This window comes from Hemitrygon akajei, chromosome 18, assembly GCF_048418815.1.
Source record: "Hemitrygon akajei chromosome 18, sHemAka1.3, whole genome shotgun sequence".
Lineage (NCBI taxonomy): Eukaryota > Metazoa > Chordata > Chondrichthyes > Myliobatiformes > Dasyatidae > Hemitrygon > Hemitrygon akajei.
This window is the reverse complement of record NC_133141.1, coordinates 20,003,133-20,030,055: the sequence shown is the minus strand read 5'-3', so window position 1 is coordinate 20,030,055 and position 26,923 is coordinate 20,003,133. Positions and strand designations below refer to the sequence as shown.

The 26,923-nt window shown below is 43.6% G+C and overlaps 1 protein-coding gene across 3 annotated transcripts in view; it reads right to left on the bottom strand.

Annotated features, from left to right (window-relative positions):
• The window catches only part of asic1b (acid-sensing (proton-gated) ion channel 1b), an 857,627-nt gene that overhangs the window by 11,849 nt on the left and 818,855 nt on the right, over positions 1 to 26,923 (bottom strand). For all 3 annotated transcript variants that reach the window (XM_073071028.1, XM_073071027.1, XM_073071029.1), the window contains exon 8: positions 10,137 to 10,216. In XM_073071028.1, the coding sequence (XP_072927129.1) occupies positions 10,137 to 10,216 (80 nt within the window). The remainder of the gene's footprint in view (positions 1 to 10,136; positions 10,217 to 26,923) is intronic.

The following is a 26,923-nucleotide window of genomic DNA, read 5'->3' as shown; positions in this document are numbered from 1 at the left end:
TAATTAATGCCATTGTATGGTCTAATTCATTTTTAACACATAGTTTAAGGCTGAATGCAGTAAAAAAAAACCCACGGGATGCCATTTGTATCCCACTCATAGCATTGGCCATAACTCACCCCTTGCTTTGCTACTTGTAAGTCATCACGTCAAGAATAAATCATATCTCGTGGGTCTTCCAAGTCCATCTGTTTGTTCTCCCCCCCCCCCCCCCACACACACACACAGAGCTGCTTCTTTCAGGGTAGCAATATTTATATTGAAAATCCTGCAAATCTGCCTAATGAATAATACCTGGTAGCAAGTGTTCATTCAGGATGTGAATAATTAGTTCTATTATTGTTTGTTTTCAGTTCTTGCATTTCACTGCTATATTACTCATGTGTGGCACCATCATTTCTTATCCCTACATGGTCTTACACCTCTTGAGTTCTGTAATCCACTCAAGCTCTAGAAACCTCTGACAAATCTGCCCTCCTCTAATTTAGGCTCCATGATCATGCCTGATCTTTCTTCATTGTGAGCTGGCCGGTTGTTGGCATTTATTTCCCATCCTTTCAAGACTCTGACATTCAGCTGCCCGAGGACCAGGTGTAGACTCTCTTCCAGCCCAAGAACAACATGTTTCCATGTCAATCACTTGGGAACTTGGAACTTTTTCTTGATATTCAAAAAGAAATGAAGGCCCATTTACTCATTTGCACACAATACCATAGGAGCGTAAGACATAGCAGCAGAATTAAGCCATTTGGCCTATTGAGTCTGCTCTGTCATTCAGTCATGGTTGATCCTTTTCCCCCATTCTTCTGCCTTCATGCCCTGACCAATCAAGAATCTTTCAACCTCTACCTTAAATATTCCCAATGACTTAGCCTCCACAGCTGCCTGTGGCAATGAATTACACAGATCCACCATTCTCTGGCTAAATATATTCTAGAGCCATCAAATGCTCTTCATAAGTCAAGCTGTTTAATCGTGGAATCATTTTTGTGAACCTCCTTTGAACCCTCTTAGTTTCAGCACATCCTTTCTAAGGGGCCCAAAACTACTCACAATACTCCAAGTGAGGCCTCACCAGTGATTCATAAAGTCACAACATTACATCCTTGTTGTTATATTCTAGAATTCTTCAACCTTGTTGGGTGGTATTTTGGGCAGACAATCAAAAGGGCGCACAATGTTTACAAAATTCTCTTCTCCTACTGACCCTCTGGAATCCCAGATGGAACCAGAGAGCCAGGCTCTCACACATCCAGAGGTCTCCCACCCTGCAGCAGTTTTGCTCTGGCAGAGATGGATTGCTTAATGATGGGAGAAATGCCAATAGTGCAAAAGCAGGGAGATTCTGGGTTCCAGTGGCACAGTGAGGGATGGGAAACACATGGTCAGAAGGCAGCAGGCTTGGCAATCGACTAATCCTGCGCAACACGGTAAGTGGACGAATGTGGAGGATTGCACTTTTATGACAGCTCATCTTACAGGATTAGAGCTCCATTTTAAATCTCATTTTGCCATTGCCAACAAGGCAGATATTAGTAGACTTTGCCCGAGTTTAGACCGGGCAGATGAAGTTGATTTAATGTGTGATGTAATGGTGGTTGAGATCGTGAATGGTATTGATGTAATTAAAAAGCAGATGGCGGCTGGCTCAGATGACCTTAGTCTGGCTGCGGCCCACTAGACAGACAGCAATGCTTTAGCCAGCATGTTTTTCTCTTGAACAAAGAGCTTTCACCCGGGTGTGATGTAATGTCAGCAAAAATCAGACTCATACAAAAGCTTCCTGATTTACAGTAATTATCTCTAACATTTACAAGTGATCTTAATGCATTTGCTGTGAGTATATTACAAGTTTTACAGCACAAGCATTGCTAGTCATTGTTGCTGGGTAGTTGACTTCTGCTTTATTCTTCTATTTTGGCATTGGATGTCAGAGACAACAAAACCAGTATTTACTGTTCATCTCATATTGCTATGAGCAGCCACTACATTCCCACAGTGCAGAATTCCAAGATTCTGACCCAGCACTGATGAAGGAATAGCAATTTATTTCCCAGTCAGGATGGGGTGGGTGATTGTGATTGGAGGAGAACCTGTAGGTGATGGTGTTCCCTTGTGCCTGTTGTCCTTGGCGGTAGACATCACAGGTAGGGAGGTGCTGTCAGTAGCCTGGGCAAGTAATTATCGGCATTTTGCAGACAGTGCACAGCAGTCATCCACTTGTGGGGGGGGGGGGGTGCGGTTTGAATACTTAGTGTGCTGGATGAGATGCCAATCAAGTGGGCTTCTTCGTTCAGGATGGTATGGAGCGTCTTGAATGAAATAAGTGGAGAAAGCAGCTTGTGACTGAAAATATTCAGGGTACTATTTCATTCAGTGATGTATTAGGGGCAGTGGGGTTGCTATGGCAGCAATTGTTAAGATTATTGTTAAAATGTTGTGAGCCTGTACAAGTGAAAGTTTTTGAGTTTAATATTGGTTTGTTTTGTTTCTAAACTAAATGTAATTATAATTTCAGATTACTGTAATTGTAATGAATGGAATTGAAATAGTGAATTCAATCCATAAGCAAATTTGAAGCCAATTATGGCTGTCATCTGCATTGCTTCAGGCATAGTGTGTACTAAAATGAATATGGACATCACAGTGAAATGATTAAGAGACCTCCAGGTGTTTTTAACTTCCTCAACTACCACTTCAAAATCACATGGCGTATGGCTGCCATCCATTATTTTTCTATCAATGAGCCAGACCTTCATCGGGACTGAAAGAGCAGAAAGGAAATGGACAGTATAAAGAGGTGAGGGTGACAGGTGATAGGTGGATCCAGGTGAGGAGGGACAATTGGCAGTTGGAGGAGGGGAGAGTGGAGATAGTAACAGAGACCGTGAGGTGACAAAGGGCTGCAGATGGTGGGATCTGATAGCAGAGGAAGGTGGAGTATGGAACCAAATAAGGGAGGTGGCGGCTGAGACCAGTAGACTTCCCAGGCAAAACATGAGGTCCAGGGTGGTCTACAGCCTGATAGGATGAACACTGAATTCTCCAACTTCAGGTAAACTGCTACCCTTCTGCCACTTTTCTCTCTCTTCCTGACTTACCCAGTTCCTCTTACACCTGCTCCTGCCTCCATCACCCTGTTCCTTTTCCCTCCTCCACCCACTCCATCTGTCCATCACCCACACACACCTCCCAGAGGGTCCCTCTCCCAAGGATGGGTGGCAGTGTGAAATGTAAGGAGGATGTTATGAGAATGCAGGGTGACTTGGACAGGTTGGGTGAGTGGGCAGATGCATGGCAAATGCAGTTTAGTGTGGATAAATGTGAGGTTATCCACTTTGGTGGCAAGAACAGGAAGGCAGATTACTATCTGAATGGTGTCAAGTTAGGAAAAGGGGAAGTACAACGAGATCTAGGTGTCCTTGTTCATCAGTCACTGAGAGTAAGCATGCAGGTACAGCAGGCAGTGAAGAAAGCTAATGGCATGTTGGCCTTCATAACAAGGGGAGTTGAGTATAGGAGTAAAGAGGTCCTTCTGCAGTTGTACAGGGCCCTGGTGAGACCACACCTGGAGTATTGTGTGCAGTTTTGGTCTCCAAATTTGAGGAAGGACATTCTTGCTATTGAGGGAGTGCAGCGTAGGTTCACGAGGTTACTTCCCGGGCTGGCGGTACTGTCATATGTTGAAAGATTGGAGCGACTGGGCTTGTATACACTGGAATTTAGAAGGATGAGAGGGGATTTGATTGAAACATATAAGATTATTAAGGGATTGGACACACTAGAGGCAGGAAACATGTTCCCGATGTTGGGGGAGTCCAGAACCAGAGGCCACAGTTTAAGAATAAGGGGTAGGTCATTTAGAACGAAGTTGAGGAAAAACTTTTTCATCCAGAGAGTTGTGGGTCTGTGGAATGCTCTGCCTCAGAAGGCAGTGGAGACCAATTCTCTGGATGCTTTCAAGAAAGAGTTAGATAGAGTTCTTAAAGATAGCGGAGTCAAGGGATATGGGGAGAAGGCAGGAACGGGGTACTGATTGTGGATGATCAGCCATGACACAGTGAATGGCGGTGCTGGCTCGAAGGGCTGAATGGCCTCCTCCTGCACCTATTGTCAATTGTCACCCACCTCATCTGTCCATCACCCACACACCCCTCCCACTGGGTCCCCTCCCCCACCCAGTCCATCTGTCCATCACCCACACACCCCTCCCACTGGGTCCCCTCCCCCCCACTGTTTCCATCTGCCCTCCCCATCTCCATTATTTGGTTCCATATTCCACCAGACTCTGCTATCAGATCCCACCATCTGCAGTCCTGTGTCACCTCTTACCTCTTGGCCTCTGCCACTATCTCCACTCTCCCCTCCTCCACCTGCCTATTTACCCTCCTCACCTGGAAACAGCTATCACCTGCTACCCCTTCCCCTCACCTCTTTATACTGGCTATTTCCTTTCTTGGGTGGCAGGATGGAGATACATCTCTACCAAAGAGGTGTAAGGCACTCCCTCCCCTCCACTAGACTGCAGGTCACCGTTGAGCAAGGTGAAGCACCTGTTTAGCCCCCCGATCAGGGTCACCTGAAGCCATGGGAGCAGGTGGTGGATGGTCATTTGAACAACTGGTTATGCGACCACTGGCACCAGATAATCTCTGAAAGGCAGCACACACAAAATGCTGGAGGAAATCAGCAGGCCAGGCAGCATCTATGGAAATGAGTACAGTTGACGTTTCAGGCCGAGAACCTCAGGAAGGGTCTCGGCCCGAAACATCGACTGTTTACTCTTTTCCATAGATGCTGCCTGGCCTGCTGATTTCCTCCAGCATTTTGTGTGTGTACTTTGGAATTCCAGCAACTACAGATTTTCTCATGCTTGTGAATTTCTGAAGAGTATTGATAATGGCGGGGGTCACCCATTTTGCAAAAACACTGGCCAGAAGAAGGCAATGGTAAACAACTTCTGTAGAAAAATTTGCCAAGAACAATCATGGTCAAAGACCGTTATCACTCACGTATACAACACAGCACATAATGATGATGGTGATGATTTCCCCTCTACATCAACTGCCCAATTCCTTCCACAGATGCTGCCTGACCTGCTGAGTTCCTCTAACATTATTTTGTTACTTTTAATTAATCCCAGATTGAATTAACTATTTGAATGCAGGTTATTTACAGCAGTCCCACCACTAAACCCTTTGGCATACATTACCTCCTTGTATTCTGTCGTGATTTGCTTCAGCTGTATTATTTGTTCTCCCTTCATCTAATTTCTTATCCGTTCGCAAGATATTACACATTTAAGCGCAAATTATCTTCCTTCACATTAAAATGGAATCCCCAAGGAAAGAGGGTAAAGGGACATCCAAAGAACACGTGGAGGGGAGATGACAAGGCTGAAATTAGTCGATGGGGACACTCCTGGTCCATCCTCGAAAAAATGGCTCAGTACAGAGGACGATGGAGACAGAAGAGCATCAATGGTCTCCACTCTTATGGGAGGTAAGGGCCCAACAAGAAGACAAACATCTCCCTTCACATGGGATTTTGTCAAACACCTTTTGGTTCCCCAAAGTCCTTCTTAATTGTTGCTTCCTGAAAGAAGCCAAGAAGACTAATCAGGTAGGATTTTCACCTTCTAAATGAAGCTATGTTGTCAACTGTCATTGTTGTATAGTTACATGGCTGGCTCGGTGGATTGTACTCTAACTCAGAGGTTATGAGTTTAATTCTTAATGCAGAGCCTTGGGTAATCTCTTGGCTGATAACTCAGTGCAGTTACACACTATTAGAAATGGTGTCTTTTGGATTTGACATTAAACTGAGGCCATCCCTGGCATTGGGGCCAAGGTTATTCTTTCATTTCTCAGAACAGATTATCTGGTCACCATCAATTTGCTAAATGTGGAATCTTGCTGTGCACACTTTATTCCCCTAATTTTTTCCAGCAGTGATCACACTCTGAACATGCCTGATTCACCGTGAAATACTCTGGAGCACCCTGAGGGGAAAGGCTAATTTTCAGAGCAAGCTTTCCTTCTCAACTATAATTGGCTCCTGTGTTTTTGCACCCATTTTTAAGTAAGTCTGCAATCTTTGCTTGGTTTTGATCATTCGGACTTGCAAAGGGGTGAGTCATGCTGTGAAAATGACTGCAATTTGTTTGTGGCATTCATTTAGTGCAATATAATAACTTACTTTTAGAAATCAGACAATTAAATAATAACTTCATGAACTTTCAAACTCTAGCACTAAAAGCATGAAGAGAGTTGGAATGCTTGATTGTCATTGATTGCAATTTAAAGTCAGTTCTCTCTCAAACATCACAAAGGCTAAATTGAACATTTACACATTGATTGATTTATAGATCTAGTTAATGTCTTTGTGCAGAGGCAAAATTAACTCAAATTAAGCTATGAACTCCTGGTCAAGCCTTAAAGTTGGAAATCCAGTTGGAAAACTTGTCAGATGGACCAGAATTCTAAGGTGGATAGTCAAATAACAGACATGTCAGCAATGGATAAGCATACTGATCAGGTTTAATATTAAATATAATAAACTTCTACAGATGGACTATTGTCATTCCACCCTGGAACATCTGGACAGTGAAGATGCATACATCAGGATGCTCTTCATCGACTACAGCTCGGCATTCAATACCATCATCTCCTCAAAACTCATCAAGGAGCATCAACACCTTGGCCTCAATACATTGGCAACAACCTCTCTTCCACAATCTCTGTTACTTAGCCCGCTTCCCCCCCGCCACCCCCCGCACTACTCATTTTACACTTATGACTGTGAGGCTAAGCTTAACTCCAATGCCACATTTAAGTTTGCTGATGACACCACTGCCATTGGCCGAATCAAAGGTGGTGATGAATCTGCATATAGGAGGGAGACTGAAAACCTGGCTGAGTGGTGCCACAGCAACAACCTCTTACTCAATGTCAGCAAGACCAAAGAGCTGATTACTGACTTCAGGAGGAGGAGACCAGAGGTCCAGGAACCAGTCCTCATTGGAGGATCAGAGGTGGAGAAGGTCAGCAAATTTAAATTCCTCTATTATCATTTCAGGGGATCTGTCCTGTGCCCAGCACGTATCTGCCATTACAAACAAGGCATGGCAGCACCTCTACTTACTTAGAAGTTTGCAAATATTCAGCATGTCATCTAAAAATTTGACAAACTTATATAGATGCATGGTGGAGAGTATACCGACAGGTTACATCATGGCCCGGTATGGAAACACCAATGCCCTTGAATGGAAAAGCCTATAAAAAGTAGTGGATACGGCCCAGACCATCACGTGTAAAGCCCTCTCCACTACTGAGCACATCTACAAGCAGCACTGTTACAGGAAATCAGTATCCATCGTGAAGAACTCCCATGATCCAGGCCAGGCTCTCTTATTGCTGCTTCTCGAGTTACAGGAGCTTCAGGACCCACACCTCCAGGCTTAGGAACACCTCAACAATCAGGGCCTTGAACCAAAGGGGATAACTTCATTCACCCCAGCACTGAACTGTTACCACAACCTATGGACACTCTTTTATGACTAATGTTCTTGATATTTATTGCTTTTTATTTATTATTATTAGTTTTTTTTTCTTTTTGTATTTGCAGTTTGTTGTCTTTTGCACACTGGTTGTCTGTCTTGCATGTAGTTTTTCACTTACTCTATTGTGTTTCTTTATATTTACTGTGAATGCTCATAAGAAAATGAATCGCAGGGTATTATATGGTGACGTAGATGTACTTTGATAATGAATTTACTTTGTACTTTGAATTTTGAAAGTTTCCTGACTGGTTGCATCATTGCCTGGCATGGCAATTCAAACACACAGAGATACAAGGGGCTGCAGAGGGTAGTGGACACAGCCAGGTCCATCATTGCCATAGCCCTCCACAGCATTGACAGCATCTACAGGAGGCGCTACTTCAAGAAGGTGGCATCTATCACCAAAGATCCCTACCATCCAGATTATGCCATCTTGTCACTGCTACTGTCAGGCAAGAGGTACAGAAGCCTGAAGTCCCACACCACCAGTTCTTGCAGCCTGCACAACCCCAATTCTACCTCAGCAATGAAACACTACAGCCCTTGAATGAAAAACCCTCAAGAAGTATTGGATACATCTCAGTCCATCAGTGGTAAAACCCTCCCCAGCATTGAACACATCTACACAGAACATTGTCACAGGAAAGCAGTCCCCACCATCCAGGACGGGCTCTCTTCTCACTGTTGCCATCAGGAAGAAAGTATAGGAGCCTCAGGACTCATACCACCAGGCTCAGGAACAGTTATTACCCCTCAACCACCAGGCTCTTGAACCAGAGGGGAAAATGTCACTCACCCATCACTGAACTGTTCCCACAACCCATGGACTCACTTTCAAAGACTCTTCATTTCATGTTCCTGATATTTATTGCTTATTTATTATTATTTATTTTTGTATTTGCACAGTTTGTTCTTCTTTGTACATTGATTGTTCGTCTGCCTTGTTAGATGTAGTGTTTCATTGATTCTACATATTGTGTTTCTTGTATTTACTGTGAATGCCCACAAGAAAATGAATCTCAGGTTGTATATGGTGACATATATGTACTGTGATAATAAATTTATTTTGAACTTTGTGACGATCTCTTCTGCTACTGTGGACTTGTCTCGGATTTGAGTTTTGATGAAGGGCCTTGGCCCAAAGCATCGACTGTTTTTTCCCTTCCATGGATGCTGCCTGACCTGCTGAGTTCTTCCAGCATTTGTGTTCGTTACTCTGGATTTCCAGCATCTGCAGAATCTCGTGTCTCTGCTTTATGCTTTTTCCTATGACTGTATTGTTTTGTGCATTCTTTTTCTTCACTTGTCTTGCATAATTTATGTTCTGTGTGTCATCTGTACCTACATGCCTGTGATGCTGCTGCAAGCAGGTCTTTCCATTGTACCTGAGCACGTGACAATAAACTTGACTTGACAGTCACCATTGGGACAAGTGTCACTGAACAATTTACCTACTGCAAGCATTAAGCACCACACTGAAGCTTTTAGAATATGGTTGCCATGGGGATCACTTCTTCTGACAATGGGTGTACCTGGGATTTGGCATATTGTGCTAGTAATGGATGAGTACCTGATGCATCTTCCTGACACTTCAATGGATTGCCTTTATTTTGCACGGTTGCTTCCAAGGCAAGTCTCACAGCAATCTTTCTAGGGGTAGGAAATGAATTTTTTGGCGCTTACACTCAAGGGACCATTCCAAATGGATTACACATTTCTGCACAGCACTTTGACATCTCACTTGTGGCCTCACCAGCTCATGTTCAGTCAGGGGTATACACACAGGAGAACAGCATTGATCTTGGTTGTGTGCCAAGTGCAGGTCTGTCTTCCATTTATCAATAGCAGGGAACCATAGCTCAACCTGCCCTCATTCCTCTTTCATGTGCATTTCCCTTGGGGTCACTGACTCACTTGGCAAACTAGTATTTGGAACACCAGTGCAGCTGATTTGATTCGGCATTGTCTAGACAAACAATGCAAGTTATGCCTGTTTCTGGTCCATAAACCTGTATCCTGCACTTATCAACCGAGCCACCAGAACCCTTGTTGCTTTGATCGAATTACAATTAATTTACAACATGGCCATGACATTCAACTCAATTACCCCCAGTCAGTAATGTGCCCCCTCCTCATTTATCCCCTTTCAATACAGTTGACTTTTAAATGCCCTCTGAAATGTCCTAGCAAGCCATTAACTTCAAGGGCAATTAAGGACTAGCAGGCAGTGCCCAGATCCTGAGAAATTACTAAATAATTTTTTAAAAATCCACTACTTATTTATTTAGAGAGACAACATGGTAAAAGGCTCTTCTGGCCTGATGTTGCCCAATTACAATTATGTGACCAATTTGGAATGTGGGAGGAAACCAGAGCACCCGGAGAAAACCCACGTGGTCCTGGGGAGAACAGCAAACTCCTTACAGACAGTGGCAGAATTGAACCTGGCTTGCTGGTGTTGTAATAGTGTTACACCGTATAACATGCTGTACTTTCTCATGCTTCCTCGTAAGCACAGAAGGTCTTACATTCTCCATTTAATAAGACTAGTGCAAAATAATTTATAAGAGCTTACCTCATACACGTAGTCAAAAAGTTCCAGGATTGTCAGAAGACTTGCACCAATGAATAATCCCATTTGACCTCCAATGTCACCTTTGAACATAAAATCATAGGAGATCTTGATTAGTGCAGCGAACTGGCAGTGTAATCTTGTTCCACATACTAAATAAATAGCTTGCTTAAAGCTTGTCACCTTTTCTCAATATACAGTGGCTGCTCTCAGAGTGCCTGTCATAAATAAAGAACATCATACAGCACTATTACCTATCTGTGAAAGCTTTTCCCTCTTCCACTTACTAGTATCGACCAAGGCAGGACGTTCTAACAGAATGCCTTTGGGGTACAATTTGTCCAGGTTAGCAATATAACGCTGGCTTCTCTTCTTTTACCAGTCACCTTTAGTTTCAGTGACCACAACACTGGGTGTGTGTGAATCCAAGCCAAAACAATACATAACCTGGTCAAAGTTAGTGGCAAGGCTGATAACCAAGAGTTTTAACCAAGGTCACCAAGGTGGTGTAGTTTCCTTGTGTAACGCATCATCAACAGAAATGACCTGGGACAATCAGCCAGGAAGAAGACTTAGAGAGGATAGTTCATATTTCATATAACACATATGGAGGCCATTCAGACCATCACATCTATGCCAGCTCTCAGAGCAGTCTCACCAATCTCAGTCCCATTTATCTCTTGCAACCTATTCTCCCTCACCTGTCCATTGATTTCTCTTGCTAATTCTCCTACCACTCAGGCCTAATTCACAGTAGCCAGTTAACCTACCAACCCACATGTCTTTGGAATGTGGGAGGAAACCCACACAGTCACAGGGAGAATGTGAAAACTCCACACAGACAGCTTTCGGGGGTCAGAAATGAACCTGAGTCTTTGGAGTTGTGAGGCAGTGACTCTACCAATTGCACCTCTGGTCTACTAGTCAGGCAAAATAAAAGAGTAGGAATAATTATCTCCTCACGGCTGTCCTAAGTACCTTTGAACTGAGCTAATGAAACTTCTTCAAAGGCCAGTCTAAGTACAGGTGGCACATTTCCATCCCTGGAAGATGTTAGTGAACTAGATGCATTTTACCACAATCCAGTGGTTTCACAATCCACCCTGACCAATGCTACCTTTCAATTCTAGATTATCTGGATTAAGTTCCCCATCTGCAGTCTCCATTCTTGGTGTTAATCAAGTATTAGAATCACTGATCGGTTCTTTAAGGTTGTTATAGCCAAGGGTGGGGGAGGGGGTAGTAGGGTTAAGCTCCCAATGGCGAGGATCTCAATTAGCCTCTGACAACCAAGTCCAGTTCCTGGCCTTTACATGTGGCTTAGCTACTAAACCCAGTGGAACTGCTTCTACTGACAGGAGAAGAGGCAAAGGCGGGTTACAGGCGCCTTAAAACCAGTCACTTCAGGCAGACGGGGCTCATCAACCATTGTTGGCAGCTCATCTAGGAAAAGGAAAACTCTTATCTCAAACCTCTGCTGTCTCACAGCTATACCCACTCATGGGGCAGGCTTTGGGAGTAAACCCAGAGGAAAAATCCGGAGCTGGAGTCCCTAAGGCAGTCTTACGTTGAATTCAACATTGATTGGCAACTCCTGCAATGTCGCTGGTGCCAAACTGTATTGGTCTCTGTCGTTCCTTTGGAATGGTCAGCTGCGTGGAGAGGGGAAGCTGGCTGCATGGGCAACAGCTTGCTCTCCTATCATACTGCCCAGGCTTGTGTATCACAGAGACAGCTGGGACGCAATACCCATGGTCGACCCTGACCAACGGAGAGCCTCAGAGAACCATTGGTAACTGTTTCCCACTCACTGAGTGCAGGTTTCAAACAGCAAGAGCACAGTGGGAAGAGTCACAAAAACACAGTGCTCTGCAACGACTTCTAAAGGCCTGAAGGATCAACAGATATTCAGATTACCGTTAAAATCTAGCTCAGTTCTAGGTGGTGTCAATGCCTTCTTTGAGGAAATCTCAAACTGTTGGATCCTAGCATTACCTACATCTTGAATCCTGAGTCCGACATTTCTGTGATACACTAGCCAGGGTGGCAGGGTCGTAGAGTCCTTATACAAAATTATATGACAACTCAGCAAAGAAGAATGCCTTATGGCCCATTATGCTTGTTCTGACTCTCTTTTCTTCAATGATTTCCCCTTCAAGTCTTTATCTTTCCTTCTGCTTCTACCATTTTACAGCCACTGGGCCCCATATAATGACAATCAGAACAGAAAGAAAATAATTTTCCTCATTGCACCCTTGGCTCCTCTGGCTTGGTCCTTGAGTGTGCTTGCTACTGTACTAGTAGTGAACTTTCAGTACATCACCAACCTTTCCATTTATTACTCTGATATGCAGTCAATTAAGATAGCATTTGGCTTTCATCCTGTGCCTGATTGGAATGTTAACTTTATGACCAAACCCAAAAGTCATAAAAAAAAATCTTAAACATTAAGCTGATAATTGGGAGCTTCTGAACTGTAGTTCTTCTATGAAAAATATTTGCACTCAATAGCACTCCTGTTAACAGGTTCCAACTGCCCTTCAACAACCTTCTGGGGAACAGCTTACAAATAGAACGTCTAACATTTCCCAAGGAGAGATAGATATGCTGGGCTTTTAGGCCGCATCGTGAACTGTCTGGCAGAACTTACTTAACATTTGCTAGGTCTCACTTGAGAGAAGTTCCCTTCCAATCTTGAAATACTTCCCATCAGGGCGAGAGGTTCAGAAGCAGGGTGAGTGGTTGGTGGAAAAAGGTTTCAGATTCAGGTTCATTTACGTACATTGAAGCATAGAGTGATTTGCATCCTTTGTGTTAACTACCGAGGGATGTGCTGGGGTGAGCACACATTCCAGTGCCAACTTAGCATACCCAAAATGCTTGGCAAAACAACACAGAACACAATAAGTAACAGAACAACAAAAGAAAAACAAGCCCGTTTCCTCCCACTCCCACCCTCACACACGTCCAATGCAATGAGCACTGTGACATTGGGCTGGGTTTACACTTCATGTAATGTTAATAGGAGAAGTTGAGTCCAACTTCTTGAGGGAATCATGCTTCCCTTTGTCAGGAAGTTAGCACAGAAAACTAGCTAAGGATTTACATCACCCGCATTTAGCTTGCAAGCAAAGCCAGAAACAACTCTCATATACACTTTACAGTGGTGCTAGAAAGTTGTGAACCCTGTAGAATTTTCGCTATTTCTGCATAAATATGTCCTAAAATGTGATCAGTCTTCACGCAAGTCCTAAAACTAGATAAAGAGAACCCAATTAAATAAATAGCACAAAAACATTGTACTTATTCATTTATTTATTGAGAAAAATGATCCAATATTACATGTATTTGTTGGAAAAAGTATGTGAACCTTTGCCTTCAGAAACTGGTGTGACCCCCTTGTACAGCAATAACTTCAACCAAACATTTCCGGTGACCGTTGATCCAACCTGCACATTGGCTTGCAGGAATTTTAGGCCATTCCTCCTTACAAAACTGCTTCAACTGTGGGATGTTGGTGGGCTTCCTTGCATGAACTGCTTGCTTCAGGTCCTTCCACAACATTCCTATAGGATTAAGGTCAGGGACTTTGACTTGACCATTCCAAAACACACATTTTATTTTTAAACCATTTGATTTACTCTTGTCTTTCGGATCATTGTCTTGTTGCATTATCCTACTTCTATTAAGCTTCAGATGATGGACTGCTACCCTGACATTCTCCTGTAAAATGTCTTTTTACAATTTTGAATTCATTGTTTCCTCAATGATTGCAAGCTGTCCAGGCCCTGAGGCAGCAAAGCAGTCCCAAAACATAATGTTCCTTCCACCATGCTTCACAGTTGGGATGAGGTTTTGGTCTTAGTGTGCAGTGCCCTTTTTCCTCCAAACATAGCAATGTGCATTTCTGCCAAAAGGTTCAACTTTTGTCTCATCTGTCCACAGAACATTGTCCCAGAAGCATTGTAGAACATCCAGGTGGTCTTTTGCAAACTTGAGATGTGCAGCAATGTTTTTTTTTGGAGAGCAGTGGTTTCTACCGTGGTGTCCTTCCATGAACACCATTCTTGTTCAGTGTTTTACTTACAGTGAACACATAAACAGAGACTTAAGCAAATTCTAAAGATTTTTGCAGGTCTTATGCTGTTACCCTTGGGTTCTTTTTCACCTCCTTCAGCATTGCACATTGTGCTCTTGGTGTGATCTTTGCAGGACGCCCACTCCAAGGGAGAGTATCTGTAGATGTGAACTTCCCACTATTCATGACATTTACAGAGCCAGGTGTGTAAAAAGGGTCCGAAGGATCATTGGGGACCTGAGTCACCCCAACCACAAACTGTTCCAGCTGCTGCCATCCAGGAAACGGTACCGCAGCATTAAAGCCAGGACAAACAGGCTCTGGGACAGCTTCTTACACCAGGCCATCAGACTGATTCATTCACACCGATACAATTGTATTTCTATGTTATATTGACTGTCGTGTTGTACATACTATTCATTACAAATTACTATAAATTGCACATTGCACATTCAGATGGAGACGTAACGTAAAGACTTTTCTCCTCATGTATGTGAAGGATGTAAGAAATAAAGTCAATTCAATTCAATTCAACAGCATCAAGTTTCCTCCATTTGTAGACAATTTCTCTTACTGTGGACTGAAGAACACAGGTCTTTTGAAATGATTTTGTAGCCTTTTACAGCTTCATGCATCTCTACTAATCTTCTTCTAAGGTCCTCTGAAAGTTGTTTTGATTGAGACATGGTGCACCTACACAGATCTTTCTTGAGAAGAGTAGGCTCTGTCAGTAACCTGACTTTATGTGTCTTTTTTGTAGGGCAGGCACCTCTACAACCCACACCTCCAATCTCATCTCATTGATTGGATCATCTGATTCCAAATAGATTTTGTAGAAGGCATTTCTCCAAAGGTTCACATATTTTTTCCAACAAATATTGGATCATTTTTCTCAATAAATAAATGAAGAAGTATAATGTTTTTTGTGTTATTTATTTAATTGGGTTTCCTTTATCTAGCTTTTGGATTAACATGAAGATCTGATCACATTTTAGGTCATATTTATGCAGAAATAGAGAAAATTCTACAGGGTTCACAAACTTTCTAGCAGCACTGTACCTAATTAAAATTACAAATCCACATTTTAAATATGGACGTCAAATACACTGCATGTAGCTGGCAGAATATCCCCAGATATTTTGGTGACCAATAATTTTACATTGGTTCCATTATTCCTTTGCCACTGTGCTGTCCAAATGTGCACAGGGCTTTAGTTGATGATAGTCTCACTACATGATGGATATTTACTTTACAGGACCCTTCAAGGGGACTTAGTACTGATCTCAGCTTTCGCGCACAGTGACATGACCCTTCCAAAGGGTCAGAGTTGTTTTTCACAAAGTTAATCTTCTAACCAATATTCCTTGCTCAGCTTCTTGTTGTAAATAAGTGAACAATCAGGTTCTTGTAGGTCCATGTTTAATCAAGAGAAGCAATGAAGTCCACAGTTATCTAATTAAACATTGCATTTGTCTAGCCTGATAAAGGTATCTGAATAACATCACATACAGATAACGTCAACTGGTAGCACAACAGAACAAACTTGCAAAATCATTGCGGATTGTTATGAATGCCAAAGAGAAAGACAGAAAAAAGAATTAGAATTCATTCCAAAGCCTATGATTACTAATACAGACGACCCACTCGTCTGAAACACATTTTTATGTCCTTTGAGTTTGTAAGAATTGTACCTGAGTTAGGACAACCTTTTTAAGGGGAACTAGGCAGTTTAAATGATTCCCATTCAGAAATCTTTCATAAATTCAGAAATCCTCTGTGAGTGTTAAATGTGTGTTAAGAATTGTGTGTCTAAATTTAAACATGTATCATTAAAAATAAAATGAACTGTGTTGCTCCTTGGGAGGGAGGGGAGACTCAAGTAGTGGGCATTGGCAGCCAGATCTCGCCACAGAGACTAGACAGGGAAGTATGCTAGTCTTTGAAGACTAGGTTGATACAGTATAACCTCCCTGTAGTGAAGATGCCCGTAGATACCTATAATCGGATAGGGTGTCAAATCTCCTTTTGAGTTTAGGGCTTTGTAGACCATTACAACTAAAACTATACCAAGCAATATTTGACAGAATAGGAGCTCAATATGATTGATTATAGAGTCACAGAAAATGGCCCAGTGGCACATCTAGTCCGCGCTAAAGCATTTAATCAGCCTAGTCCCATCGACCTTCACCCAGACCACAGCCCTCCACACCCCTCCCATCCGTGTACCTGTCCAAACTTCTCTTAATGCTGAAATGGAGCTCATATGCACCACTTGCGCTGGCAGCTCATTCCACACTCTCACCACCCTCTGAGTGAAGAAGTTTCCTCTCATGTTCCACTTAGTCATTTCACCTTTCACCCTTCATCTATAACCCATAGTTATAGTGTCACCCACCCTCAGTGGAAAAAGCCTGCTTGAATTTACCCTATCTATACCCCTCATAATTTGGTATACCTCTATGAAATCTCCCCTCAATCTTCCATGTTCTAGGGAATAAAGTCAAAGCTCAAAGATCAAAGTGCATTTATTATCAAAGTATGTATTCAGTATACAACCCTGAGGGAAGGTGGCTGTCTTCCCACAGACAGCCAACAAACAAAGAAACACCATGGAACCCATTCAAAGAATGTATCAAACACCCAACGCGCAAAAAAAAGAACAAATCACGCAAACGGCAAAAAACGAGCAAAAAACGAACAGTCTAGGAACGTTCTGTTTAGTTCAGTTCAGTTCAATTCAATTTGGTGCTACATTGTTCATTGACTGCAGGCCACAGAGCCAGTCTGCCCCAATCAAAATCACACAAAATAGCAATTATAAACAGGAGGAACCAGACACCAGAAACACATCATAACATGAACTGGAGTGTAATCCACAAACTGCGTCGATTAAACCTTGCCCAAGATCAAAGACTCTAGCAACATTGTCCAGCAGATTCAAGGGAGAGGAAGAGGGGGGGAGGGGAGAGAGAGAGAGAGAGAGAGAGAGAGACACACACACACACCGGTCACACACAGGCACCTTCCTCTGAGAGCAGTGAGGGGAGAGAGAGAGAGAGAGAGAGAAAGAGAGAGTGAGTGAGAGAGAGAGAGAGAGGAGAGAGAGAGAGACAGAGACACCGGTCACACACAGGCACCTTCCTCTGGCAGCCGATAGTGAGAAGGAGAGGGAGACTGGTCAAATGCAGGCAGACGGTGCTGAACAACCGCTCCCCTTCTACTCTCATCCTTGTTGACTTCAATCTTGCTTGATGTTTTAACCAGTGAGAAATAGAGCCGATCGTGGGGGTCACTGCTCCCCTATACCCCCCACCCCCCGCCTGTCTCCAGGCTTCTTGGCTGCTCTAAACCTCACTGAATTCCCTCAGAGACAGCAAAGTGCCAGATCACTCAATTGGTCTAAAAACACACTACCAAAATGTAAATTCCATGTTCCAATTGCATGCAGCTTAGTAGTAGACTCATATTTAAAAGAGGAAGAAGTAAAAGAAGTAGTTTTGTGACTGTCTGAAGCCAAGGTTGTGTTGTTTGCTGGCGCCATCTTCTTCAATCCTATCCAATCTTTCCATTTTACTCAGGTCCTCCAGTCCCAGCAACATCCTTGTAAATATTCTCTGTACTCTTACAATATTATTTATATCTTTCCTGTAGGTAGGTGACCAAAACTTCACACAATATTCCAAATAATGCCTCACCGTCTTTTCCAACTTCAACATCCCATCTCCTGTACTCAATACTTTGGTTTATGAAGGCCAGTGTGCCAAAAGCTTTCTTTACGACCCTATCTACCTGTGACAGCACTTTCAATGAATTATGGACCTGTAGTCCCAGATCCCTTTGTTCTACCACAATCCTCAGTGTCCTACAAGTTCACTGTGTAAGACTAACCCTGGTTGGTCCTACCGAAGTGCAACTCCTCACACTTCTCTGCATTAAATTCCATCTGCCACTGCTCAGCCCATTTTTCCACCTGATGCAGATCCCTCTGCAAGCTCTGATAGTCTTCCTCACTGTCCACTACACCCCCAACCTTGTTGTGATCCAGTTTACCACATTGAACTTCCAGATCATTGACACAGATGACGAACAACAACGGACCAAACACCACTAGTCACAGATCCAGCACCAATCTCTGAGGCACTCCAATAGTCACAGGTCTCCAGTCAAAGAGGCAACCATTTACTACCACCTTCTGGCTTCTTCCACAAAGCCAATGTCTAATCCAATTTACAATGTCATCTTGAATGCAAAGTGACTGAACTTTCTTGACCAATCTCCCATGTGGGATCTTGTCAAATGCCTCGCTGAAATCCATGAATGCAACATCCACTGCCTTGCCTTCATCAACTTTCCTGGTAACTTCCTTGAAAAACTCTACAGGATTGGTTAGACGTGACCTACCGTGCAGAAAGCCATGCTGACGATCCCTAATCAATCCCTGTCTATCCAAATACTCATATATCCACTCTCTAAGGTCATTGTATTTTGTGCTACAGTGCAGAACATTAATGGAAAATTATACCTTCACTGGCTTTCACTAAACCCATTCTGATCACTGATTCAGTGGTTCAAATCATTAACAAGGTGAAGTGGTGCAGAATGGAGGGAAATAAGGATTCCATTGTAAAGCAATGTTGGTTGTACACTAAATTGGAAGGTTTGTCGTAGTTCATGAGTTTTAATCATAACGATAAAGCCAGGGAACATTCAGCAAAGCCTTTGACTGCACTCCTATTGTGATGGACTTTGTCAATAAAATGAAAAAAGAAGGGAAGGTGATTGTGGGGATTAGGCACTGGGTGAAGTCACTTAATAATCCAGACAGGAGAGCTCAGGTACGAAAAGATTTGTTTAAGGGGAATTCATATTCTGTACCTCCCTCAGTCCCAAATTGAAAAGAGATAAGCTCTCAGACACAGTATTTTTTGGCTAATAGAATGGGATTTGAAAGTGGGTTTACTTGGTGCATTTAGAATACTTGGGGTAGGGAGCCACAGCTCGGCCTGTCTTAAGTTTCTCGTATTTCTCTGTGGCTATAATTCTTGCTAATTTTTACTGAGTACTCTGGCACAGAACCTCCACAGTACCCATCAAAACTGTACACGAAATACTCTGGAGTTTTTGCTCACAGGTGAAGGCAGGTTAACATTGTCAATGCTCTGACTCACCTCTTGGGTGTACGTATACAGTACTGAGTGAAGGTCTTAGGCACATAAACATATATACAGTAGCTAGGCTGCCCAAGACTTTTGCACAGGTTCAAAGGTTCATTTATCATCAAAGCATGTATCCCTATGCAACTCTGAAATTTGCCTTCACTGGATAGCCATGAAACAAAGAAAGAACATGAAAGCCTTTCAGAGAGAAACATCACCCCTTCCTGTACAAAAAACAACACCATCCTGATCATCAACCCCCCCCCCCCCAACTCCCCTCCCCCTGCACAAAACAGAAGAGGAACATCAGTCCCCAAAATACAGCCCTTCCCTCACACAGTACTGTATTTGTCACCATGGAGCCGAGAACAAGTTTGTAAATCTGGCAGGAACAAAGTATGTTGGGAATGGCGAGGGTAAAATGCCACGGGAGGGGGTGGGTGTCGCGGGTGCAAACACACCCACCCCTGAGGCACCTGAAGGACTGCAGAAGTTCAAGGACATGGCTCACTACTACTTTCTCAACGGTGATTAATGGTGAATTTGCCATTGTCTCAACTCATAAATAGAAAAAAAATACAAAATCAATTGATCAGGTCATTATCACACTGCTATATGGGGAAGTGTGCTATGCACAAAAGGGCTACTTATGTAGAAACATATGAAAAAACACTGGCTGTAAAGCATTTTGGAAAGATACAAAGGCAGTACTGAAATCTATTGTTATTGCATGTACACAGATAGGTGGATTAGATACTTGTCAGGTCTGCCCCGATTATGGACCATTGTGATCTGCAAATTCAGTTACCGTGTAAGCCCTGCAGCACCATTTTGGTGATTTATTACTTGTGGCTCAGGGATATTAGTCCGTTTGCTATTGTATACTGATATGTTGAGATAAGATCATGACCCAGGCAAAATATCTGTCATTCAGTAAGATCTCAATGCAAGATCAGTTTTGTATAAGAGCATTCTATGAACTTCTGAAATAATAGCTAAGTCTCTGCTACCGAGTTTTAAAGCTCTACCAATGTCTCTGCTGTTACACTTATTGTAAATGGGGGAGAAAAAGATCAGTGTTGACAAGACCAGCGCTGATAACACAATGAGTTTCCATTTTTTGCATCATGTTGGAGTTTAGAAGTTTCACATCAGGTGAATCATAGTGAATGAACCATATTAACTGGTTTGAAATGGTTCCAACAATTATCTGCCAACTTAGCCTGCAGAGTAAGCCCCCAGGCTTTTCCAGATCCCACAGCTACGAGGACACATCCTCTTGGAAGAAGAGTCAATGTTATGTCAACTAATGGTCATTTAGGAGCTCCTGTCTGGATTCTCATTTTCTATCCTTTGCAAACCACAGTTTATCCTAAATTCATCTGTCTTAATCTGAAGTCACATCAAATCCTGTTCATCCATGTGCTCACTTCTCTACATTGCCTACGTCCAAGCAACATTCTAATTTTACAATTTCTACCAATGATTCAAATCTCTCCACCGTTGCCAGTTTCTGTAACCTCCACCTCAGTTCTCCCTACTCCTTCAGTCTTGCCCCTTTGCCCAACCAATTACCATTGATCTGCCATTGGAGGTCGTACCTTCAGCTGCCAAGGAACCACATTCTAGACTTCCCTGCCAAAACTTCTTTGACTCTATTTTTAAACGCTTCTTAAAACTTATTGTCCTTTGTCCAAGTACATAGTCACCTCTTTGATGTTTCTGTAAGTTGCTTTTAAATTTTCTCTGATAATATTCTTGTAAAGTCCTTGTGATAAATCACCCCATTAAAGGTGATACATATTGTAAATGCAAATGGCTACTGTTGTAGATAGCTTTCTACTATAGACATATAGTATGCTTGTTCAAAACTGTGCTGAATCTACACAACGTATTTCAATTTGTACTCTTATGGTTATTGCTGCAGATTGTCATCTATCAATCTAGCCTAGATTCAAACCACAATCCCAGAGTTAAAAGGATGGTGTTTGAATTATTAACATTATCCATTCTCACTCTCTACACTAGAACAATGACTGTGAAGATTGCTCACTGGCATAATTGCCTGAGCTCTATTCTGATTTCATTGCCAGGCAGTCTAAATTTCCCAGTCCAGTATGTAATAATGACAGCTCTTGTTAGCTATCACACTGAAATAGAAGGTTTGTGCACACAAAACAAAAGGCAATTAGTCCAAAACCGAGAATGCTTATCAAAATTCTGATTATTGGAATCCTGGGTGTAAATGCCATTAGGGAAATGTAAAAACTTAGTCAATTTCTACATTAGTTTGCAATTACTTCAGTTGAACTGTCATTTTGTCTTCAATAAGCAATAGATTGTAGATGCTACAATTTTGAAATAAAAATACAGAATGCTGGAATCAATCTGCAGATCAGACAGCATCTGTAGAGAGAGGAACAGAATGAAGACTTCAGCTCAATAACCTTTCATCAAAACCTTTTGACCAATCATTTTGTCTTTTGTCAACCAATCAATCTGTTAGGGTTGAAGTTGACGTACTTCCTTTCCAACCCTGCATTGCGCATTCCTTTTGCTACTCATGCATGTCCTCAGTTGAGATCATGTCCATTGTACTTATTGATGGACAAGATCTGCCGTGTGAAGGGCTCTTCCCCCAGTGGAGGGAAACGTTTGAGGAGGACCCTTGTGACAACTTGTTCAGTGTGGGCCTGTAACTCCTGCAATTGGCTGTCTCTTTCCTTGAAGATGATTGAGATTACTGCAACTCTGAGATGAGCTGGCATTCTCTCCTCTTCCTATGCAAGGGAGATAACATCATGAATTTGCTCTAGGAGTAACTCTCCACCATGTTACGGTGCCTCAGCAGTGATGTTGTCTATTCAAGAGGCTTTGCTGTTTCTCAATAGTCACTCAGCATATTTGATCTCTTCCCAGACTGTAACTGATAGTGGACTGTGAGATGTGGGGGGGTGGGGGGGGGGGGTCAAGGAAACCTAGGTACATCAAAGACTAAGTCTTGATTTAGATTTTTAGTGTGTTCTTCCCACTGCGCAATTTGTCCTTGGCAAGCTTTCCTCTATTCTTGGATCTCAGGATCTTGGCACATTATAGTTATCAGCAAGTTGCTGAACTTCCTGCGCTCTTCCTGTTCACCATGCATTCTTCAGGTCAAGTGTTTTTTCTGTTGAAACTTACCCTTTGAGTGTTTCCTTTGAGGTGTGGTGGAGTTTCCTATTCAAGAATTGTGTACATTTCTGGTCTCCCAATCACAGAAAGGATGTGAAAGCTTTGAACAAGGGTGCAGATTTACCAGGTTGTTACATGGATTAGGAGGTAATAGTTATAAGGAGGAGTTGGACAAACATATTGTTTTCCCTGGAGTGTCACAGAGGCTGAGGAAAGGTTTATAAAATTATGAGAGACAGGGATAGGGTAGATAGTCAGAACTTTATTTCCCAGGGTAGAAGTGTCAAACACTAGAAGACATGCATTTAAGGAGGGGGTGGGGGATATGTGGGGCAAGTTTTTTATATAGAGAATGGTGGATGCTTGGAATGGGCTGCCAGGGGAGGTGCTGGAAGAAGATAGCTGTGTTTAAGAAGCTATTGGATAGATATGTGAATAAAGGGATGTCCTTGTATTCTGAGGCAGTCAGAACACCTAGGCAGTCTAGGTCCAGCAGGTGCTCTGCTGTGTCTGCTGATTGGAAATTGCCACACATGCCATTATTGCCATGTCAGAGGGTATGTAGTGAAATTCTGCAGTGAGGAAGCCGATGGAGGTCAGTTGAAGTGATCTTGGAGCCTGCAGTCAGCAGTCCTAGGGACAACATTGGAGCAAAGTACTCTAGGGAAGGGGTGAGGGTTGTGGATGAGGTAGAGGGACAATGGAGAGAGTGGGCAGTAGCTTTAAAAAAGCTCTGGACAGCACCTGCTGGTATGAAAGGCATCTCCATTCCTGGCAAGTAAGTGTGACTGGTGGAGTGAGGAAAAAAGAGCTGGCAGGAGGTGGAGTAGAGGGTGAGTGATGGGAGGGAATGAAGGGAGTATTGGGAAGAGAGGGTGGGTGGGCATGAGGGAAAGAGAGAGTGGGCCAAAGAGTGAGTGGAGAAAGAATTAGTTTGAGGGAGAGCGGAGGAGGGGTGATGTGGGAAGAAGAAGGTGGCGAGTTAGGGGAGGGATGGGCTGGGGAGGAGGTAGGACCCAGGTGGGAATGGGTCTTCAGAGTAGAGGATATGGGAAGGATGGAGACTGAGGATCAGCCCATGGGCAAAATCATATATGCTCTGTATGTGCGAAAAGAGAGAGAGAGAGAGAGAGAGAGAAAGAGAATGTGTGTGAGAGAGAACTCGGTGATCTTGTGTGTGTGTGTGTGTGTGTGTGTGTGTGTGTGTGTGTGTGTGTGTGTGTATGTGTGTCTGTCTGTGCGTGCAGCACAGCCTGGTCTCCAGCCACCCTGGATCTCCTGGCTATTAGACCAGAACCTCACTCCTTTGAGTCCGTGTGGTGGCTGCTGTGAAGTAACCTCTCCTTGCTCAAAGGAAACACATATAGGTGACTTCTGTTCCTGACATATCCAAGAAGGTAGTGAGAATATACAGTAGTTTTTTTTTTCGTTCGTTCTTTATGTGCCATGCCGTATGACATGGGTGGTCATGGTCTTTCCTTAACTATGCTTGTTCTTGGCAAGCTTTTCCACAGAAATGGTTTGCCATTGCCTTCCTCTGAGCAATATCTTTACATAATGGATGACCCCCAGTCATTTATCAATACTTTTCAGAGACTGTCTGTCTGGTGTCAGTAGTTGCATAGTCAGGAATTGTGATAGGGACCAGCTGCTCATACAACCATCCACCACCTACTCCCATGGTTTCACACGACCCTGATCAGAGGAGTTAAGCAGGTGCTACACCTGGACCAAGGGTGACCTGCAGGCTAGCAGAGGGAAGGAGTTTTTCCGTTCCAGGACTTCTCAGATGTCCTCTTTCTTTCAGGATCATGGTTTCCCTTCTGCCATCATCAAAGATGCCCTCACTCGCATCTCCTCCACTTCCCGCACTTCAGCCCTCACCCCATCCTCCCGTCACCACAACAGGGACAGGGTTCCCCTTGTCCTCACCTATCACCCCACCAGCCTCCGGATCCAACATATTATCCTCCGCAACTTCCGCCACCTTCAACAGGACCCCACCACCAAGCACATCTTTCCTTCCCTACCCTTCTCAGCTTTTCGCAGGGATCGTTCCCTCCGCGACTGCCTGGTCCACACGTCCCTCCCCACAGAACTCCCACCTGGCACTTACCCCTGCAAGCGCAAATGCTACACCTGTCCCCACACCTCCCCCCTTACCACCATTCCCGGTCTCAGACAGTCCTTCCAGGTGAGGCAACACTTCACCTGCGAGTCTGCTGGAGTCGTCTATTGCATCCGGTGCTCCCGGTGCGGCCTCCTCTACATCGGCGAGACCCGACGCAGATTGGGGGACCGCTTCGTCGAGCACCTCCGCTCCGTCCACCACAATAGACAGGATCTCCCGGTTGCCACCGACTTCAACTCTGCCTCTCATTCCCATCTAGATATGTCCATACATGGCCTCCTCTACTGCCATGATGAGGCCAAACTCAGGTTGGAGGAGCAACACCTCATCTACCGTCTGGGTAGCCTCCAGCCTGGTGGTATGAACATTGAATTCTCCAATTTCTGGTAATTCCCTCCCCCTTCCCCCTCCCCCTCCCCCTCCCCCTATCCCAGGTCCCTCTCTGCCTCTCTCCCCTTTCAACTTTCTGCTTCTTTATCTCTACAGTTCTTTCATGCTTATCCCCTCCCCCTCCCCCCCTTTATCTTTCCTCTTATTGGTTTTCCACCTGGCGCCTCTAGGCCCTACCCCCTCCCCTATCTCTATTACTGGGCTTCGGTTCTCTCTTCCCCCCCCCCCCCCCCATTCCTGATGAAGGGTCTCGGCCCGAAACGTTGGCTACTCTTTTCTCACGGATGCTGCCTGACCTGCTGAGTTCTTCCAGCGTTGTGTTCGTATTTTAGGAGTTTTTCTCTGGAATGTGGGTGTCTGTTTAACTACTGTTGGGGAGGGAGCTCTAGCAATGAAGAAGGAACAGCATGGGGGTTGGTAATTGAGGGTGAATTTGATCGGGGTGGCCTGCATTTAATAAATGACACAGTGCTAGAGTGAACTGAACTGAACTGAATATACCTGGACTCTTTCAATCTTGTGTTTTATGTTCTGTGTTTTTCACTCGTTTATTTTTTGCCATTTACATGATTTGTTTTTTTTTGCACGTGGGGGGGTTTGATGTTTTTGTCTTTGAATGGTGTTTCTTTGTTTTGTGGCTGTCTGTGGGAAGAAGAATCTCAGGATTGTATACTGCATACTTTGATGATAAATGTACTTTGAATTTTGAATTTTTGAAGCTGCAGTCTGCGCTGTCCCCTTGTACCTGCTATCCTTGTCCTTCCTGGTGGTAGAGGTCAGAGGTGTGGGAGGTGCCGTAAGAGTATCCTGGCTGAGTAATCGCAGAGCATTTTGTAGATGGTACATATTACACTCACTGTGCGCTGGTGGTGGAGGGAGTGAATGTTTCTATTGGTAGATAGAGTGGTATATCATGTGGCCTGCCTTATCCTGGATGCAGTTGTGCTTCTTGAGAGCTGATTTCATCCAAGCAAGTGGAGAGTACTCTATTAACTCTTGACTTGCACCTTATAGATTGTTGGGAAGGCTTTGGAGAGCTAGGAATTGAGATAAAGCATTATGTCTGATAAAGTCAGACTTTTAGCTTAATTACTCATCCATTGGCAACTGGCTGTCACTGAAAATCTTTATTCTCCATCCCTTGTTATTCTTGAACTGAGCAACTAATTACCAGTCAAATGGCATTCACTAAGCATGTTTTTGGAAGTGGCAGCAATCTTGCAAACAGACCATCTAGAACTCCCCATTTCATTCTTCTCACTGCCTGAAAACTCAGCAGTTTGCTCAATTTCAAAATGAATTTCCAGCCCACGTCTCCACAAAGTCTGCTCATAGTGACCTCCACTGCTTTATCCACCTTTATCCATGCTGCTGAAAAGCCTTGCAACCACCAGAGTTGGTCATCCACTGATCCCTCGGTCCTCATACCAATTGTGGCCCATCATTTTAACTGCCTTGTTACATTTATCCACCCCAAAGCAACACTTCCACCAGATGTGTGTGTCCACCATCGAGACCCTCTATCGATGAGAAAGACGTGTTTACAAGATTCAACTACTCCACCAATGAGATTCCCCTCAGTCGGATGTGCCCACCACCAAGATGTTTCTCAACCAGATGTGTACCACCAGGGACATATTCTATCAGATATTTGCCAACACAGACTCCCCTCTACTTGACATGCCTCTCCACTATGGATGTATCATTGGCCACCATGTCTAAAAGCATGTGAAAATTTTGTCTTGCCAGTTGTACTCACCCCTTACGTTCAATTGCACTGACTTCACTCCGAAATCTGGATAGAACTAATGACCAGTCCTCCTGCACTAGTAAGCACTGGTGGACAAAGACAAGTTCACTAAAG